This window comes from Phyllostomus hastatus, unplaced genomic scaffold, assembly GCF_019186645.2.
Source record: "Phyllostomus hastatus isolate PE091 unplaced genomic scaffold, TTU_PhHast_1.1 phas_contig_80, whole genome shotgun sequence".
NCBI classification, from domain to species: Eukaryota; Metazoa; Chordata; class Mammalia; order Chiroptera; family Phyllostomidae; genus Phyllostomus; species Phyllostomus hastatus.
In genome coordinates, this window is record NW_025333960.1 from 6,515,739 (window position 1) to 6,537,127 (window position 21,389).

At 39.6% G+C, this 21,389-nt stretch overlaps 1 protein-coding gene across 5 annotated transcripts; it reads left to right on the forward strand.

The window, feature by feature from the left end:
- Positions 1-203: 203 nt before the first annotated feature.
- MPPE1 (metallophosphoesterase 1) lies at positions 204-21,013 on the forward strand. Of its 5 annotated transcripts, XM_045850381.1 has the most exons (11): positions 207-336; positions 7,364-7,572; positions 10,152-10,545; positions 12,594-12,702; positions 15,982-16,085; positions 16,719-16,793; positions 18,436-18,544; positions 18,684-18,773; positions 18,866-18,988; positions 19,559-19,699; positions 20,632-21,013. In XM_045850381.1, the coding sequence occupies exons 3-11, from the start codon at positions 10,265-10,267 to the stop codon at positions 20,812-20,814; spliced, it is 1,215 nt and encodes a 404-aa protein (XP_045706337.1). In that variant the 5' UTR covers positions 207-336; positions 7,364-7,572; positions 10,152-10,264; the 3' UTR covers positions 20,815-21,013. The 5 variants fall into 5 exon arrangements, with proteins under 5 accessions (XP_045706336.1, XP_045706340.1, XP_045706338.1 ...); XM_045850380.1 differs by lacking the exon at positions 7,364-7,572 and having other exon boundaries at positions 204-336; XM_045850384.1 differs by lacking the exon at positions 7,364-7,572 and having other exon boundaries at positions 204-336; positions 10,152-10,284.
- Positions 21,014-21,389: the final 376 nt, after the last annotated feature.

The window sequence follows — 21,389 nt, forward strand, 5'->3', positions numbered from 1 at the left end:
TTGCAAGGAGGCCGGGGAACCTAGCCCGTGATAGCCCTGAGCCCGCCCCCCCCTCGCCTGGACGAAGGCGATCTTTTGTCCTAACGGCTTTGGTGAGCCCAACTGACTTTTCCTCCAAACGCTCCCCTTGCCTTTCTCCCGGACTCCGGGATTTTCTGCCAGACTTGAGGTCGTGGGGCGGGGTTTCAAGGGGACTACGCTTTGCCGGTCCGTGCGGAAACAGGAAGCTGCAAGGCTGCTGGACCGTGTTCGGAGGGCGTGTAACTTGTTGGGGCCCTTGCAGGGGGTGCTGTGGTTTCGGATCTGTTCTGTGTCGTGCTGAGCCGCCCAGTGCAAGTAGGATTTTACATGTATCATTGTAACTGTGCTATAATATTTGTGTTTCTAGGTTATTTACTCTTTCTTGTCACGGAAAACTGGTAACTCGTTGCCCTTTTAAGATCGCAAGTTAATGTATCAAAAAACAGTATTTTGGATATTAATTATTTATTTGCTAGAAAATCACTATTACTTAAGACCCATGTTATTAAATTGTAGGTGTTTCTCACTTCCTAGTTTACTGATGTAGATTGAAAAACATCTAATTTAAAATACCATTTAAGATGAAAATTTTAACCACAGATAGCCATTGACATTGTGGTAATATATTTAAGATAATGAGCAAGTAAGAAAAAAATTACAGGTCAGTGTATAGTAAGCCTTTTTTAATGCTCTTTTTTGGGGGTGGGAATTTAGATATTCAAATGCTTTTAAGATAAAAATTAGACAATAGATAAATTATTTTGCTCCCTATTATGGATTGCAGCTACTATTCTCATGTGTTGGCAAAGTAGAACAATGCTGTATATGTGCCTTGTATATATATTTTATACTATAATTTAAAAGACCCATTCTTGAATAACAGCATAATGTCAGTCATTTTTCTTTAGCCCTGTGGTTCTCAGCTGCTGCTGCTTCTTTATTTTTATTATTGGTGAGGTTCTGTATCTGTGTGGCACAGAACAACAGCCATGTGCCTTTTAAGAAGTGATGTATTCTCCACTTTATTAGACAGCTGACTGAGTGAAAGATTATTTAGCAACAAAACTCACATTTTTGGTTTTATTTCAGGTAAAGTTGCTCTGATTTGGGGGAGTACAAGCCAACTTACAGCTTTCACACTTAACACAGTCTCATCTACTAGTTCTGTTCTTTAAAAGGGGAGAAGGTGACTCAGTGATATACCCCTAAACCTAGGCTCCTAAGACTTTTTAAAACAAAATTTAAAAGTGATGGATTTAGTTCTGAAAGACCTTGATACAGGATATTGCTAGCTTGTATGGTTCTCTCTGTGTGTTTATATTTCTTTTTAAAAAATTGTGGCAAACCCTACATAACATAAAATTTACCATTCTAACCATTTTTAAGTGTACAGTTCAGTGTCATTAAATACATCCACATTATTCTACGACTATCACCAATATCCATTTCCAGAACTTTTTCATCTTCCCAAACTGACATTCCATATCCATGAAATAACTCCCCATCCCATTACCCCCAGCTGCTGACATCCACTGTTCTACTTTTGTCTCTAGGATTTTGACTACTCTAGTTTCTTCAGTAAGTGGAATCCTCATAGTATTTGTCATCCTGTGACTGGCTATTTCAATTAGTATAATGTCCCCAAGATTTCATCCATTCTGTAACATGTATTAGAATTTCATTACTTTAAATTTTAAAAATATTATGGTAAATACACATAAAACCATCTTGCCATTTTTAAAAAGATTTTATTTATTTATTTTTAGAGAGGGAAGGGAGGGAGAAAGAGAGAGAGAAACATCAATGTGCGGTTGCTGGGGGTCATGGCCTGCAACCCAGGCATGTACCCTGATTGGGAATCGAACCTGCAACACTTTGGTTCGCAGCCCGCACTCAATCCACTGAGCTACACCAGCCAGGGCCATCTTGCCAATTTTTAATGATACTTTTAGATCAGTTTTCTTATTGAGGTTTAAGATATCTTTGTATATGTTGGATAACAGTCCTTTATTAGATGTGTCTTTTGCAAATATTTTCTCCCAGTCTGAGGCTAGTCCTCTTGTTCTCTTCAACTGTATTATTCACTTTTAAGTGTATAGTTTAGAGTTGAATATATTCACATTTCCAGCTAATCTCTAGAGCTTTTCTGTCTTGCAAAACAAACTATGCACATGAAACTATCATCACCTATTTTTCCTTCCCCAGCCCCTTGCAACCATCATTCCATTCTCTGTTTCTATGAATTTGACTATACTAGGGACACCTACAGTAGGGAATTTGATTCCAACTCATAGATGGAATCATACAGTATTTGTCTTTTTGTGACTGGCTTATTTCACTAAGCATATGTCCTCAAGGTTCATCCATGCTGTAGCATGTGTCAATTTTTTTCTTTTTAAAGGGCTGAATAATATTCTATCATATATATATATATATATAACATTTTTTTCCTCTTCATCCATTGACAAACATTTCCTTTTCCCCATGTTTTAGCTGTTGTGAATAATGCTGCTATGATCATGTGTGTACAAATGTCTGTATGAGTCCCTGATTTCAATTGAGTAGATATCTAGAAGTGAAATTGCTTGATCATATGGTAATTCTTTTAATTTTTTGAGGAACCACCATACTGTTTTTCCCACCAGCAATGCACAAGAGTTCCAGTTTCTTCATGTCTTTGCCACCACTTGTTATTTTCTGTTTTTTTCTTTTCCTTTTTTTGTTGTTAGTAATTGCCCTGCCCTGTCTTTTCCCATCTTTTTTTTTTTTTTCCTTGAGTGATTTGTCTGAGACCATACACTGGGAAATAACATAGCTAGGACAGAGATGTCTCCAGCTGCCTGGATTACATAGCCTGGAGTCTAGGGGAGTATTCAGGAGCTACCAAGCATTTTTGTGTACTTCCCTTTTAGAAGAAAGCTGTTTTCTCAAAGAGGTTCAGGGAAGATTGTCACTACTTCTCTATTCACCAGAGAGCTATTCTAGTGTTTCTTTTGTATGAGTCCAACATAGGGCTGGTGAGACGTGTGTTCTGTGTATCTGTTTGCCAGTCTTTCAATTTCTGCCTGGTCCTTTGATCAAAGGAAATAGGAACAACTTCTATATTTCTTCCTGTTCCTGTGATATATGTAGACTGTTAAGCATTTAAAAGCAGATGATGTACCAAAAGAGCAGTAATATGGTATAGTTCTAAAATGTTTGGGGAAGTAAGACTAAATATAAGCTGTTGTTGCTACAGACATTTATTGGGCACCTATTGTTTGCAGGTACCAGATAGGAGGGGGGATATGGAGGTAAGCAGGGCAAAGTCCCTGTTTGCGGGAGCTTAGAGCCTAGTGCAATAAGAAATGCATTGTATATCATGACCAGTACACACAGATACATGTACATAAAAATGGAGACAAAAGTTTTGTGAAGTAAACTTTGCTATGCCTTGCCTTTATGTAGTATAGGTTAGTATTTTCTGTTGTTTTATTTTTTAAAATTCTGGTCACAAACCACCAAGCTAATTTTATAAACTAGTGATGGGTTAATTTTAGCTTCTGGAAAAATTCTGGGATAGTAGGTATTATTAAGCTTTTTTTTTTTTAAGATTTTATTTACTTATTTTTAGAGAGAGGGGAAGGGAGGGAAAAAGAGAGGGAGAGAAACATCAGTATGTGGTTGTTCTTGCATGGCTCCAACCAGGGGCCTGGCCCACAACCCAGGCATGTGCCCTGACCAGGAATCAAACTGGAGACCTTTTGGGTTGCTGGAAGATGCTCAGTCCTCTGAGCCACACCAGCTAGGGCCTAAGCTGCTTTTTTAGAGTCATTACCTGTGATGTTAGGAATAAAAAGTGTGAATGTGGTAGAACTAAAAATACCGCAGATTCAGCATTTTAGTTTCTTACCAGGGGTCTTTCAGGACCTTTAACATAGAATCTAGTTTCCTTACTGACAAGTAAGGAGGGGTGGTGTCTGCCTTTTGATTCTAGGCCAGAACTGTGGTTGGGAGGCCTGTATAGTTTTCCTGCTGTGTTATCATTTGATGAGTTTACTAATACTGGCAAATTGAACTGGGGAGTGGAAACAATAGCATTTTTTTTAAGATTTTTAAAAAGATTTTATTTATTTAATTTTAGAGAGGGAAGGGAGGGAGAAAGAGAGAGAGAGAGAGAGAGAGAGAGAGAGAGAGAGAGAGAGAGAGAGAGAGAGAAACATCAATGTGCAGCTGCTGGGGGCTGTGGCCTGCAACCCAGGCATGTGCCCTGACTGGGAATTGAACCTGCGATGCTTTGGTTCACAGCCCACACTCAATCCACTGAACTATGCCAGCCAGGGCGAAACAATAGCATTTTAGTAATTTTGCTTTAAAAATTTTTTTTATTGTTACCACTTAGTTCATGTCCATTGGTTATATATAAGTTCTTTGGCTTCTCCATTTCCTATACTATTTTTAATCTCCCCCTGACTATTTTGTGCCTGCCTATTATGCTTCTTATTCCCTATACCCCTCCCCCATTCTCCCACTCCCCACTGACAACCCTCCATGTGATCTCCATTTCTGTGATTCTGTTCCTGTTCTAGTTGTTTGCTTAGTTTTTGTTTTGTGTTTTAGGTTCAGTTGTTGATAGTTATGAGTTTGTTGTCATTTTACGTTCATAACTTTGATCATGTTCTATTTCTTAGATAATTCTCTTTAACATTTTATATAATAAGGACTTGGTGATAATAAACTCCTTGAACTTGACCTTATCTGGTAAGCACTTTATCTGCCCTTCCATTCTAAATGAAAGCTTTGCTGGATAGAGCAATCTTGGATATAGGTCCTTGCCTTTCATGACTTCAAATACTTGCAGGCAATCTTGCAGGCAAGAAGGGATCAGTTTCTTTTGAGAAAGCTGATAGTCTTATGGGAACTCCTTTGTAGGTAACTGTCTCCTTTTCTCTTCCTGCTTTTAAGATTCTCTCCTTATCTTTAATCTGGGGTAGCTTAATTATGATGTGTCTTGGTGTGTTCCTGCTTGGGTCCAGTGTCTATGGGACTCTCTGAGCTTCCTGGACTTCCTGGAAGTCTATTTCTTTTACCAGATTGGGTAAGTTTTCTTTCATTACTTGTTCAAATAAGTTTTCAATTTCTTGCTCTTCCTCTTCCCCTTCTGGCACCCCTATCATTTGGGTGTTGGAGCATTTAAAGTTGACCCAGAGCTTTCTCAGCCTTTCCTCATTTTTTTGAATTCTTGTTTCTTCATTGTGTTCTGGTTGGATGTTTATTTTTTCATTTTGTTCCAAATTGTTGATTTGAGTCCCAGTTTCCTTCTGTTCACTTTTGTTTCCTTCTATATTTTTCTTTATTTCACTTTGTATAGCCTTCATTTCTTCCTTCATTTTGCGACCATATTCAGTCATTTCTGTGAGTATCCTGGTTACCAGTGTTTTGGACTGTGCATCAGATAGGTTGTCGATCTCTTGCTTGCTTACCTTTTTTTCTGGAATTTTGATTTGTTCTTTCATTTGGGCCATATATCATTTCATTTGTCATTGTATTTCATATATCATTTCATATTTCATTTGTCTTGGCACACTTGCTCTGTTGTATGGGGTGGAACTTTAGGTATTCACCAGGGCAGGGCAATGTTTTTTGCTGTGTTGTGGCACTGTCTGTGGAAGAGTGGTCAGAGGGGGGAAAATGCCACTTACTGGTTCTGCTCTAACCCCACTTTCTGTCACTGCCCTCACTTCCTACAAGCGGATTGTGGCCTCTCAGATGCTGATTCGCAGATGGGTGGGTTCATGTGTGTTCTAGGGCCCTGTGGGCCTCTCCCATGGGCTCTCTCGTGATCCTGAGAGTTTCTCCCATTGCTACAACTCCTGCAGATTTTTACATCCAGAGGTTTTGAGTCTTTAGTTTCCCACACTGAAACCCCGGGTTCTGTGGTCTGTCTTGCTTCCCAATGGTTCTTCCCAGCTTATTGACCCATGAATGTGGGACCAGCTCATCTACCAGTCACCTCCTTGGCAGTGGGTCCTCTCCACCTTGGTTGCTTGTCTCTGCCCCTCCTACCAGTTTGGATGAATGTTTCTTTAACTCCTTGGTTGTCAGACTTTCATGAAGTTTGAATATCTGACAGTTCTGGTTGTGTTTTGTTTTTAAATTTGTTGCTGTTCTTCTTTTGGTTGTGCGAGGAGGTGAAGCATTTCTACATATGTCTCCATTGTGGCTAGAACTCCTGGGCTGCTTTCTCCAAATCCTTAGTGTATCAGTACATGAGCAGATCCACTTAATTTTGCTTTTTAAACTCAAACTGGCTTGTGCAAAGGAAAACTTCTAATATGGACAGAATTATTCGGCACTTACAAGAAAGCAACATACAGAATATAGTTTTTATTCAAACTTCCCATTTCCTGGTTTTACAGTCTAGTGATACAAGATGGATAACACATTCTTCTCCCCTGTAGTTATTAATAAGGCAGGCAGAGGTGGTTGCATTGGGCCTGGGTGTAGTAATCATACTGCTCTGATGAAGGAGCAGACCCTCCTTTCATTTAGTTTAGGACAACACATTTTCTCTGCATTAACTTGTAAAAGAGCCTGGGCAAAAGATAATAGTAGCATTTAGTTATTTAGGCTGCACGGCAGTGACGATTTTAAATCATTGGCCTTTTTATTATGACTGAAATAAAATTTAAGGTTTACTTTTAGTGAGGAAAGTATATGGGGACTTCAGATGTGAAGCATTAGAAAGTGCATGTCAGTAAATGAGTGGAGAAAACCAGGTTCAGCCTATGATGGCCACAGCTTATAGATTTCTTCCAATTATTGGCATTTGTTCTCTGCTGGTCTTCATTCCCTTTATCCTGATTAATGCTGTTTGAATTATTGTATTGAGTTTGTTGGAATTATTCAGATTATAAATTTTATTCTATAATCTAATCCTGACATACCTGCCTTCTAGAAAGATTTACTTTAAAAAATATTTTCATTTTTAAAGAAAATTATTGATTTTAGAGATAGGAAGGGTGGATGGAGAGAGAGAAAAAGATAAAGAGAGAGAAAGAAACATTGCTTTTGTTGTTCCACTTATTTATGCATTCATTGGTTGCATCTTGTATGTGCCCTGATCAGGGATCAAACCCACAACCTTGGTATATTTAACTAACTGAGCTGCCTGGCCAGGGCTAAAATACTGTTGTGAACATCATTTCTATCAATTTTCACAACATTAGTGGGATTAGGTACTGTGATCCTTATTTTTAAGGCTCAGGAATAGTCTATGGCTTGCTCAAGGTCACAGAGCAGAGCTACAGGTTGGGTTCTTTCCAATTCAACACAAATTCATTCTCTTTCTCTCTCTCTTTAGATTCTCTCTCTGACACAGGATAAAATACTGGAAGAGGAACAAGTGGCTGCTCTTAGGTTTTCTACTTTCCTTCCAAGGAAGGCAGGCTCATATCTACCTTCCCTGGGGGTAGGAAAGTCTTCAGTGCTCCTAATGGCTTGTGTCCAGCAGGTTTCCTTTAGCTGTGTTGGAAAATGAGGAAACAGCTCTGCTCTGAGGTTGTCTTAAGGGTAAGCACAAGGAGATGGTCACTTCATACCCATCTGGAAGCAACCATCAGGGCAGAGTATCGTATTACCTGATGTGTGACTTTGAATGTTGCCTGGCATGATAGCCTTGCAGTGTGCCTTTTGAAAGAAAATTAAATAGTAAGATCAAATGATTGCTTTTCAGGTATTTTATTGAATCAAAACAAAGGAAATTAGGTGGTATTAAATAATATATCCATTATTCCTTAGAGTCTCTCTTATGAATATCAGCCAAATAGAGAATTTATGCCCTTAGACTAGAGAATGTTACTAACATTTGTTCAATCATTCCAAAGTTTGTGCGTAGATGGATGACTTTCTCCTCGTCTACATCATTAAGTACAAGGCTTATAGGATAGAATGATCCACAGGATGCCTACACATCCTAAGCTGCCTGGAACAATCTTAATTTATACTGTGGTCCTGTTTTTATTTGCATTAATGCCACTTTTTACTCTTAAAGGTGTCCCCAGTTGGAAGATAAAGTACGTGTTGACTATAGTTATGCGGCACATGTGGTTCAACCTTAGAGACAACAGAGGTGGTGAGGTGGTTCTAGGTAGAGAACACAAGGTATGGCATATGATCACTGATGGTCTGGACCTAGTTGATAAAGACACTGTGGATTTTCTGACTGGAGTTCCAGTGAGAGCAGTGATCCCAGGTTACATTCACAGGTGCTCCTGACCTCTCTGACAGGTCATATTTAAAATCTAGCACTTGTGCACTATTCCCTCTGTAATAGACCAGTGCTTACTATATTTGATGCCATTCAAATGCAAACTGAGGCATGATGAACACTTGAGGCACAGACCCTTCATTTTACTCCTGTAGTATCATTTCATCTGTTCTGAAAAGCCACAAATGGGAGTGACTACAGTATTTCCTAACACAGCAGAACAACTATCAGTGCTCTATTTGAATAATCCCAAAGTGATGTCCTCATTTTGTCTGTTTCTGAAGGTATTTTCAATTCTGGGGCTATGTTTTACATTTTGGTCATAGCTCAAAATATGTTTGCCCCTATTTATTTTTCTTGGGTAAGGTTTTAAATTTTTCCCAAATGTAGTGCTCACTTATTATACAACATCACCATGAAAAAAGCAAAGGGCTTTATAGAGGCTGGGGCTTATGTGCAAGTGTGAACAGTTCATAAAACTTCATTTCACAGAGATTATTTTAGATGCTACAAAAATGAGTGTTCCTGACTCCTTCCTTGCCTAACAACCAACCATAGGAAGATTCCTAGATTCATCTTAGAAAATCATCTTTGCAGAATAGGATTTCCTTTATTTATGGCTCAGTTAGGATTTATGGTTAGAGTCTCTCCCAGTCCCCTTGCTCTGCAAGACTTCTGGAGCTGCTTCCACAGCTGAGTGCTTCATAGCCTACAGGTTACCGGTCATTTTAAGATTCTTGTTTTGAGCAATATTAGTTGAGGAACCTTAAGTAGAATGTCACCTCTTATATCCTGTCTCAGGCCATCATTTTCTTAACTTTTCTCTTTAGGGGTGTCAAAAATAGATGCTTTCAGGCTTGACTTGGGGTGGTGAACACACAATGCAGTGTACAGATGATGTATTTTGGAATTGTGCACCTGAAACCTGTATAATTTTGTTAACTAGTATCACCCCAATAAATTCAATTAAAAGGAAAAAAATAGATGCTTTCTTTATACAATGCACAGTTCATCTATGACTCAGATGAATCCATAAACATTGTAAAGGTTCCCATAAAGCCATGGTTCATACATGTCTTATTACAGAAGGCCATCCAGAATTTTAAGGCTAATAGGCAGGTGAAAAGCCCATATTGTGAAAATATATATATATATCCTATTTTGCCATGTATAATGCGCAATTTTTTGCCCAAATTTTTGAGGGAAAAATAAGGATGCTCATTATACATGGGTATAATGATTATATACAATGGGTATAATCATCCTATGTATGATGTGCACAAAAACGTGGGTGAATATTTTACGTGGCAAAATACCTGAATGCTGTTTTCAGAGATGGCTCTGACAGAGCCTGTCCTCAGCCCAGAGCCGAGAGGCCAGAGCCCAAATTGGAATGTATTCCTTGGATCTCTGACGCACACTGTGTTGAATAGTCACTTCTTTTGTGGAAAAGAGTATAGAAAAGTAATGAACCCACACCAAAACATTACAGAGGGTTTATGACCTATTAATTTTTAAGGCCCTGGAGGGTGTTAGAAAATCCTTTTAGGAGTCAAATTATACTCAAATAATATTTGTTAACTTTCCCTATTATGTCTACTAAAGCATCTATCTGATACATTTTCATTTAATGATTTCCAAAGTGGTGATAAAATTTTATCATTTTAGGGGGGAAGGAATTCTAAGAACATTATTCTGGCATACCCAGTTGTGATCCTTGTCGGTAATCACACTACGGTATTATCATTGTAAGAGTAGAGGACAAATTGTTTTGTTGGGAATGTAGATAGAATTCTGTACCTCATTAGTTCTTAAACAAAGGGAGCTAGTGATAATCACATTATTGAGAAACATAATCCAAACCTTTTGCTTTTCTCTGTAGGTACATGGCTAAGACCTGAACAGCATCTGCATCTTACCCAGGATTCCTCTTTCCTCCTGGTGAATTCTTGATGGATCTGAATCTTGGTTGCTGGCAGCTCCTCAGCAGGAGAAATGGCTACTATCAGATTGGGGTTTGGAAGACTGAATTTTTATCTGTTAAAGAGGAGGAGTTTCTTGCTGTTGAAACTCATAGCTGTTGTCTTTGCTGTGCTTCTATTTTGTGAATTTTTAATCTATTACTTAGTGATCTTTCAGTGTAATTGGCCTAAGGTAAAAACTTCAGCCTACGACAGTGAACAAGAGACTCATGAAACTGTCCTGAAAGCCATGTTTCTGGCTGATACCCACTTGCTTGGGGAAGTAAGAGGCCACTGGCTAGACAAATTACGAAGGTAGGAGCTAAAATCAGGAATCATTCTGAAATTCTGTAGGCACAAAGGTAGAGTCCTCTCCCCATGGGTCAGGCTTAATGGCTTCAGGGTGCTCATTGTTTCCTCTCACAGAAAAACATGGGACATTTGACTTTTCCTTCAATTTACTATTCACTGAGCATCCTTTATAGATAGGACCCAGAATTTGGAAGGCAGGTCTGGGTTTGAGTCTCATGACTTTGGACAAGTTACTAGGGCCCTGTGAGCCTTTCTCTGCTTTCTTGTTTGTAACTGGGTTGATATGAGAAACTCCTGAAGAAAGTGCCCACAGAAATGCCCAGCGCATGGCTGTGGTCGGCAAAGGTATGTTTCCCTTACCCCTGGATAGGGGTGGACACAGGGTTAGGTTGGTGGACACCTCTCACAGTCACTGGTATAATTCTGAGCTCACCTGGTTTTTGTCCACTTTGGGCAGGGGGAGCAGAGTAGATTTGTGGCTTTCTTCCTGGGGAAAGGATCAGCTCCTGTCTCTCCAGCTTAGACCTGCCTTTCGTAGTCCTTCTGCTTTCCCACTGAAGACTTTTTAAAAATTTAATTTTGGTGAAACACACATAATATAAAAGTTACCATCTTAAACATTTTTATGTAAGTGTAATTGTAATTGTCCTCTTGTGACTGGTTTAATTCACTTAGCATAATGTCTTCAAGGTTCATCTTTTATAGTCTATTCCTGCAAGTAGGAATGTCCTCAGAGTGCTTTGGATGTAAATGAACCTTGTGTTAGGTGGCAGGGGGAGATGTATGATGCCCCCAGGGGTGGATGAAGAAGATAAGATGAAAGAAGGGTGTATGGAGGGGCTGATACACTCTTCTACTCATAGTTTTAAACCAGGATAGGCATGACATGGAGAAGGCCAAGGTGAGATTGAGCTCCCTTGTGCTCATTTGTATTTTACAAATTGTGCTTTATTTATGAGCTGTACCCCAAGCAGTCTTTGCTGTCCTGTTGCTCCTGCTGTTTCTACATGCTTTCTTCCAGTGCAAATAACAAGTCAAGAAAGCCTGAGAAATGTATTTTGCAAGGTATCTTTAGTGAAGATGTACCAAGCAGCAATTTACATTGGGCCTGAAAAGTCCCCTCTGACCAAAAATTACTGTCCCCCATTTATATGCCCCAGGATAGAACATTTCTCTTTTGCAGGGGATGGGGGGAAGCAGCCAGAAATATGCTTTAAAAAGGAGGGAAGAACTGAAGAGTTTTAGGAAAATGACACAGATCAGAGTTGGTTAGGGAGGAAAGGAGGAAGGTTGAGAAAGCATTGACATTTTTGAATACGTTGTGTGTGCCAGCACTTTACAAATGCTATCTCATTTAATCCTGTAACTATTCTGTGAAAGTAAGTTTTTATTATCTTCATTTACCAATGAAGAAACTAGGAATCAGAGTAGGCAGCATTCTCAAAACTTCACAACTGGTTATTGTGTAGAACTGGGATGTTGAGCCATTGCTTGTCAGATTTCCAGATCTCAGGCTCTTTTTATTTGTCTCACCTGAAGGCTGATTACTTGTATGTCTGAAGTCTACAGGATTTACAGTTTTGATATTGGCTAGTTTGTTTCTCTCATTGTCTCTCCTCAACTCTGAAGGCAAGAAGTTGAGATTCCTTCAGGAAGAAGTGAAAGTTAAGCCAGATGCTGCTGTCTCATCAGTGTGGTACAAAATCAGTCTCCATTGGGCAGCTTTGGAAGCTGTGTTAAACTCTGATCCCTGGGGCTCTCATGACTGAGTGATGGCATTGTGGTGCAGTGTGGGGCTGTATCTATGGGTACCATACAGGGGAAGTCAGCCTTTGATATTGGGAGGGGCAGCCTGACTCTCCTTTGTACCTTTGCTCCCCATGTTTAATTAAATATGGATTCTTTGGCCCTTGCAAGGAGTGGATGGGAATGTGAGGGTGGGGCCATGGGAGGAGAACGGTACCATTTAGTTCACCTTTTAAATGGCCCATAAGACAGATGTAGGCTCCACCCAATAAACAGACTGATACCTTTTTCCTAATGGCCTTTAGAGAATGGCAAATGGAGAGAGCCTTCCAGACAGCTCTGTGGTTGTTGCAGCCGGAAGTTGTCTTCATTTTGGGGGACATCTTTGATGAAGGGAAGTGGAGCTCCTCTCAGGTAGGACCCTTTGATCCTGGTACCCTAGTCCTGCTTTCAGGGTCCTGTACAGGCAATCCATAAAATGCATGAAGCAATATCAGCTAGGGTTGGAAGTTTTTTGCTTAGTCTCTATATTAAAAATGTATAGTCTGTCTTGAAGATTATTAGAATCTGTGTCTAATGCCAATGTTGAGTTAGGTTGACTAATCTTACATTTGCCTATGTAGCAACTAGGTAGTGTAGCCAGACATCACTTTGTTGGAAAGCACATTCCCATGAACCTCTTGAGAAAGGGGAAAACTGCTAAGATGGATGCTATTTCAGTTGTCACCTAAATTACCAAATACACATTGAAATGTAATTTGACTTTACACTCTTATTTAACCCCGAAACTGTAAGAATTGTGCTACATAAGTTATTTGCTACTATCTTATCTTTTTTCTTCTGAGGGAGAGGTGCAGAAGAAGCCATTGGCCTTAGAGTGAGGTTCCTTTGCTTGGATTGATATGATGGAAAGAGAGGCTGTTCTCAATTTAGTGGTCAATGCTTTGCTTATTACATTTCTGGAATTAATAGTAATAAAAAAGAGCTCTTCTTCTTAAAAATGTTTAGTCATTAATGATTTTTTGGAAAATATTAAAAATTCATTGGTATTTTACAGGACAATCCAAAAGCTGTACAAAGAAAGTCTTGGTCTAGATATGATAGAAACCCAGAGTTTATAGTGTTGCAATGTTTGTTATAATCTGGTTCAAAATTAAATATGAAATAATGGAATGTTATAAGTAAAAAGCAACTAGTTATAAAATGAGATTTGATATCTCATTTTATGTTGCTATATATGTTGCTTTTCCAAATTAAGGGCAACATTTTGTGTGTTTCTAATTTTATGCTATTCTGTTTTACATTATTCTAACTTTAAATATTATTTGTTAGAGTGAAGTTTTTGTAAATGTATTGAAGAACTCTCTACACAGCATGTTTTCCTAGGTTGGGCTAAACTTAAAACTTTTAGGATGAAGTTGGTTATTATTCAGCTAAGTATTGTCTACCCTACAGTATCTAATTGATGTTTTTAAGCTTAATAAAAGTAAGAACTATATGAACATAGTCCTCAAGATTTAGTAGTTAGATTTTGTTTTCCCCCCGACTGTCATCAGGTTTCACTTCCTCAGTTGTGGCCATAGGGAGATGCTAATGCTGAAGCTGTTCTTTTCCTTATCTTGGTGGAGACACATGAGTTCACTTGACATTTCCTCCTAAGTGCCTGTTCTTTTCTTAAAAAGTATATTTTATTGATTATGCTATTATAGTTGTCTCAATTTTTTTCTTCCCTTTATCCCGTCCGTCCTGCACCCCCCGCTCCAGTATTCCCCCGACCCTTAGTTCATATCCATTGGTTGTACATACAAGTTTTTTCACTTCTCCATTTCCTATACTATTCTTAATCTCCCCTGTCTATTTTATGCCTATGTATTATGCTTCTTATTCCCTGTACCTTCCCCCCATTCTACCTCTCCCGCTCCCCACTGATGACCCTCCATGTGATCTCCATTTCTGTGATTCTGTTCCTGTTCTAGTTTTTGTTTTGTGTTTTAGGTTCAGTTGTTGATAGTTATGAGTTTGTTATCATTTTACTGTTCATATTTTTGATCTTCTTCTATTTCTTAGATATGTCCCTTTCACATTTCACCTTATCTGGGAAGCACTTTATCTGCCCTGCCATTCTAAATGATAGCTTTGCTGGAGAGAGTAATCTTGGGTGTAGGTCCTTGCCTTTCATGACTTTGAATACTTCTTTCAGCCCCTTCTTGCCTGCAAGGTTTCTTTTGAGAAATCAGCTGATACCTACAGGCTAACTGTCTCCTTTTCTCTTGCTGCTTTTGAGATTCTCTCCTTATCTTTAATCTTGGGTAACTTAATTATGATGTGTCTTGGTGCGTTCCTGCTTGGGTCCAATTTCTTTGGTACTCTCTGAGCTTCCTGGACTCCCTAGAAGTCTATTTCCTTTATCAGAATGGGGAAGTTCTCCATTATGTTTTTAAATTAAGTTTTCAATTTCCTGCTCTTCCTCTTCTCCTTCTGGCACCCCTGTGATTAGGATGTTGGAATGTTTAAAGTTGTCCCAGAAGTTCCTAAGCCTCTCCTTATTTTTTTGAATTCTTGTTTCTTCCTTCTGTTCCAGTTGGATGCTTATTTCTTCCTTTTGGTCCAAATTGTTGATTTGAGTCCCAGTTTCCTTCCTTTTACTTTTGGTTCCCTGTATATTTTGCTGTATTTCACTTTGTGTAGCCTTCATTTCTTCCTTCATTTTGCGACCGAGCTTAATGAATTCTGAGCTTCCTGATTACCAGTGTTTTGAAATGTGCATCAGATAGGTTGCCTATCCCCTCGTTGCTTACCTCTTTTTCTGGAGTTTTGATCTGTTCTTTCATTTGGGCCATATATTTTTGTCTCAGAGCACCTTTTATGTTGTAAGGGGGCAGAGCCTTAGATATTCTCCGGGGCAGGGCAACCCTCTTTGCTGTGTTGTGGCACTGTCTGTGGGGGAGGGGTCAGAGAGGGAATAATGCCATTCTCTTGTTCTGCTCTAGCCCCACTTTCCAACAAACTTTCCTGTGAGACTGGGTCTTTTTCCTGCCTTCACAACCACCACTGTATTTTGCAGCTAGAGGCTTTGAGTCTTTAGTTTTCCTGTCTGTCAGCCCCTCCTTATCCCCTTGGTTCTCTCTCCGCTGGCTGGGCTGCTGGTCTCCATGTCTCTGCCTCTCCTACTGGTCTGGATGAATGTTTTCTTTAACTTCTTGGTTGTCGGAGCTCCATGCAGTTTGATATTCTGGCAGTTCTGGTTGTTTATTGTTTTTAAATTGGTTATTATCTTTCTTTTGGTTGTGTGAGGAAGTGAAACATTTCTAAGTATGACTCCATCATGGCTGGAACTCTGTGAAAACCTAAGAGCCTGTTATAATTTGTGATGATGTGATTTTCAAGCTGGGGTCCACTTGTTGTCTTTAGGGGATCTTGAAATAACAGCTGTATGAACCAAATATTGGGGGGGGGGTGTTGCCAGTTAATATGTTAAGATGAGGATAGCATTTAATTAAAATTTGGCATCAAATTAAATAATTAAAATATTAGTTTTAGCAAAAGAAGTTTGACATAAAATTAGAAAATTTAAGTTCTATATTAGCTTTATGGACATGTAATTTGGACAGGGGAATTAGCTTCTCACCATCAAATATGGAGCACAGGGAGGAGAAGGTTCTTGGGTCTCAGCAGTGACCTTTTATCTTGCAGGCCTGGGCGGATGATGTGGTGAGGTTTCAGAAGATGTTTAGGCACCCGCCCCATGTGCAGCTGAAGGTGGTTGCTGGGAACCATGACATTGGCTTCCACTACCAGTAAGCAGTTCTCCAAAGTATTGCAACACAAGCGCTCTTGCTAACTACAATTTTGAAACTACAACAATTGAGGTGAAAGCTTTACCTGGGCTGTGTGGAGGAAATTTGTGTAAGATGTAAGCTCTGGAGTGTAAGCTTCATGAGAGTCAGCATTTTCTTGGTGCATAGTACACCTTCAGCAAATCTCTTAAATGAGTGACTTGTGTATGCCCTTGGTGATTCTAACTTAAAAGTTAGTTTTAATGGCCAGTTATTTTCTTGGGAATTGGAAAGCAAGATAATTTAGACTTACTAGCTAACTATATTGCGCTTATGTGCCAGCCTGCATTAAACACTTTACTTTCATACATTAACTCATTTAATCTTTATATGCTCCAATTATTTTACCCATTGTACCTGTGGGAAAATGGAGGCCCTGGGCACTAAGTCTCTTGCCATACAGACCTCATGGTCAGTCAGTAGTGGAGCTGAGAGCTGCACCTTGATAATCTGGGGCCAGCAGGAGCTCTGAACTAACAATGCTAGTTGGGGGCTCAAATCCTGAAAGGTTTTTGTGTGTGTGTTCGTGATAACTCTTAAGAGGTTTTTAAATGGCTTATTCTGAAAAATGTGTCTTTTTACAATTGAATGTAGGATGGACACATATAGAATAAAACGATTTGAGAAAGTTTTCAACCCTGAAAGGCTGTTTTCATGGAAAGGAATTAAGTGAGTATTATTTGTGAATTCTTATGTCCATTAGCCTTTGGAAACTTAATTTTTCTAAGGTGACTCCCATACTGGGTCAGACCCATGGTCTCTCTGGCCTGGTTCACAGTCTCTGACAAAGGTGCCTCAGGCTCTTTTCATTGATGGTCCCCATTAGAGTCACCACACTAGTTTTCCCTAACAATCCATGGTGGCGGGGTCATATGACTTTGCCTAATTACCAAAGGAATTTTATTCTGTTGGCACTATCTCTGGGTAATATAAATTTAATCAGTCCACTTATAAAGGGGTATTTTTTATTTGTTCAAAATTTACTTATTTCATTTTATAAAGGATGTTTCTGTGGTTATGGTGTCCTAGGATGTGATGACAAGTGTGCTTGCTCACTGTGCTCTGCAGCTCTGTGCCTACCCGTTCCACCACTCCCACCAGCTTTGATTTTTAGATCAAAGCTTCTTAACCCTTTAGTATGACCACCAGTTCCAGCTCTCCCTCTGCCAGGCAGTTTTTGTGCCCATCTCTGTCTCTGGACCCTTTCTGGTCTCTGTGTGTTTGCAGCACAGTGGACCAGGGAGTACATACACACTATTCTAGCTACAGACCTAGTGGAAAGAGAAAAGGTGGGAGAGGTTTTTTTCCACCTATATTGATTATCTCCTTCCCATGGTATCCAGCACTCTGTTGGCTTTGACTAAAGCAGCTCACTGGGCCCATCAAATGATAAAGTCTATGGGAAGCTCCCAGAGACCAGGTTTCAGTGGGTTCTCTACAAGTGCTCATTCCTTCCCTCCTTTGCTTATAGAACAGTCTCTAGTAGCTTCGTTTCCTGAGTCATAATGGAGACTTGACATAGTTTCTCTTTGGGCATAGAGTTTAAGAAATTTTAATTAAACACACTGATCGTATCATTTGATTAGTCAGGTACTCATCTCTAAAATTCTTTAAATTTCAGGCAGTCTTTATGATAGGTACCTTATTCATGCCCAGTTGATATGAGTGTAGGAAATAAAAGCATATTTATTGGGAGTTTATAGAAAAGGTAACCAAAGTAAAGTGGTTGCAAAGGAGAACCATAATTAACTCCATTTGGGATTATCCATATCAGTCAGCTCTAACTAGCACTCCCACCCCCCAACCCTGCCTGTTTGCTGAGTACACAGACATTACCGAACGTCGCCCACACTGCATTTATGTACTAACAATATCTAACATTCACTGACTGCTTTCTACTGGCAGGCCCTAGTCTATGTATTATTTTATTTAATTCTTACAATGATGATGATATGAGTGTACTATTTATATCTCCATTTTGTAGATAAGGCACAAAGAGGCTACGTAACTTGCCTCAGGACACATGGTTCAGTGCTGAATTTAGTGGTAGTCTGTCCTCAGAGCTTCTGTACTCGGGGTTTCTCACAAGTTCTGGGTTACAAATCCTTTTACCACGTCTTGGACTCCACACCGAATAATGCTATTTTGTTTTCTTAGAATTGACTCCTGCCTATAAACACAGATTAATCGAGTTGAGATTTAAAACTGTTCTGGGGGTTTCTTCACCCTGTGGATGCCTAGCTTTCATTATTGCAAAGAAGGCAATACACAGAAAGCCTCCTGACTTTCTGTTTGCTCCTATCTGCCTTAGTTTTGTGATGGTCAACAGTGTTGCATTGGAAGGGGATGGCTGCAACATTTGCTCTGAAGCAGAAGCTGAACTCATGGAAATTTCTCACAAACTGAATTGCTCCCGAGAGGTAGGAGATCATCTGAATAGTACAGGTCCTTCTGTTCTGGCATGTTCTAAAGGCATTGCCAGTTGGAGCACTTCGTGTTTTTTCAGTCTCTCAGCTCCCTCTTTCCTTCTTACCATGCACTGAATAATGGGTTTGCTAGGTTAATGGACTGATACCTGACCAGAAACAGCGCTCTAGCCACTGTGAGAACAGGCAGCTGCAGCTGGCATCAGCCCCAGTCCTTCTGCAGGTGAGGTGGAGAGAAAGCAGCTCCTTGTATTTGGTGGAACTGCACAGGGGACTACACAAGTCACCTCTCACTCCTCTCTAAATCCTGGACAGCATTTTCCACTTTACCGGAGAAGTGATGCTAACTGTTCTGGGGAGGACGCTGCACCTCCAGAAGAAAGGAGCATTCCCTTTAAGGAGAGATATGACGTGCTTTCTCAGGAGGCCTCACAAAAGGTTTGACAGTGTGCCAGATTCTAAAAGTCACTGAGAGGCAGGTGACTTTTGTTAGTTTTGACTGAGAGACGGAGGGTACAATTTTGGCAGTATCTCAGATATTTGTGTCATTGTTTTGTTTCTACCCACCCACGTAGTAAATCCACTTCTATTTCCTAATATCAAGTTAATAATATCCTCAGCTATTCTTTATTCAGAGTTTTTCCACCAACTTAAATGTATTTGGAAATGTAACTGGAACTTAAAGGTTAAATTTTTAAAGATTCTCAAAATGCTCTTTCTTAAATATATATTTATATAATAACATATAAATGTATTTATAAAATAAATTTATAAATATTTATAACAATAATGAAGTCTGGGGTAAGAGGAATAGATTCTCTCTAAGAGCCTGAACTTACTTTTGATAGGGTCTAAATAAACCAAAGGAGTTTAAGGAAAAATTAAAGCAGTCCTATGAAGTAGGGATTTCGTATTTAACTTAATGAAACCAGCAGTGGCCTAGCTCTGGGCCCCAGCAGAGCTCTGTGCAAGCACTAACCACCCTTTGCTGTCCCCTGGGTATGGTAGTTGCTGTGGTGGCTCCAGCCTCGCCTGGTCCTGAGCGGCCACACCCACAGCGCCTGCGAGGTGCTCCATGGGGCAGGAATCCCTGAGCTCAGTGTGCCCTCTTTCAGTTGGAGGAACAGAAACAACCCCAGTTTCATCATGGTAATGTGAACATTTATTTTCGTCTCAAAGCTTTCATAAGTATTTAAATCAACACAGTAATCAACTATTAATTGCTGCAATCTGTAAAAATATACAAAAGCTGTAAATATACTTCCCCTTCTCCACACGCACACTTAGTTTGTTATACTGCCCCCTGTCTGAACACCTTCCTGGCATTATTCCAGAGGGATGAGGGAGGAGCGGCTTATAGAGTAGTTTATCCTTCAAGGATGGTGATGTCCTCTGATATTAGACTCTCTGTGTTTATGTAAGGAAACTGGATCATTGCTTCATTGGGTGTACTTAGCCATCTTGTCTTGTTGTCCAAATGTGCGCATGTACTCTGGCAGAAGTATGCTACAGCTCTTACAAACTGTTTAAGGATGTTGTTTCAATTAGTGATTACCTGATGTTTCAGCTCCTTTCTTTTGCCCTTGGGTTGTAGCATCCAGTTCATAATGCTTTTGTGTCGGGTACTTCTACTTCATGAAAAGATGGGAAAAACCTCATGTTGTTAAATTCAAAGTAGTAAATGACAACATTCCCCACAGCAAAAGTGTCTACCAAAAAAAAAAAAGCCATTCAGATACCTCTAGGACATGTATATCTAGGTGACACATTGCTTATTTTACCATCAAGTGGCATGAAAAATAGCCTTGTACTCCTGATTCTCGATGACTGTTGCTCTAAATCTCCATGCCTCTCTGAGTAGCTTTCAGTTATGCCCATTATACTTTAGAGGAACCCCTGATTCCCCTCTCACCACTGCTTGGGTAGGAACTCCTTAAGTTCCTGAGGAGGAGAGCTACTTCCATGCCTCACCTAAGTAAGCCAGGAAAGCTGCCTTTCCTCCGTTGTTTCTAAGTCAGATTGATGTGTTGAGCTGTGTGTGGAGTTCTTACTGCAGCATAACATTCTTGTTTTCTTTCCAGGGCAGCATGACACCCACAAAGTATGCCCTGGCCAAGTGCTACCTTCCCCATGAGGACACAGTTCTGATCACATACTGTGGGGCAGCTGGGTTCCTTGTGGTCATTATGTTAGTTGACCTTGGACTTCTAGCCTCACCTTTTCTTCTTGGTTGTAAGCTGCTCAGAAAATTTAAGACAGTGTGAAGAGCAGGAGACTTTTTGCATGTAGTAATAAATATCAGAGCCAAAGAAACTGAACATCAGGCAGTGCTCATGTGAGATGAGACTAAAATAGACTCTTTATGCACATCATAAAATTCTAAATTGTTGGTGCAAATTACTGCAGAATAAATAGTTGATTGTACTGTTTTCATGCTATAAAAATGGAACATGTATTCGATGACAATTGTGTTTTCTCATTTTATCAAATATATGTATAATCAAAGATGGTATCCGTACAATATGTAAATGCTATTAATGTCATCATATGCATGCACTAGACAATCCTTCCTTCCCCAAGGTGGAGCCAGTAGCCTTGGAGCTCACTTGGAATTAGTTGTATACAAACCAAGCACTGGGTTTGCTTCTGTCCTCCTAAAAAGCTGTTTTCAAAGTCCTATATATTATAAGGCTGTACACCGAAAATAAATGTACAGATGCTACAAGCAGGAATATATTGTTTACACAGACTTTTGTACTTCTGTGCTAAATTAATAGAATCAAATTTTTAGATAAAGTGTAATGTTCTCTCCAGCAGACTGAGTTGTTAAATCTGAATT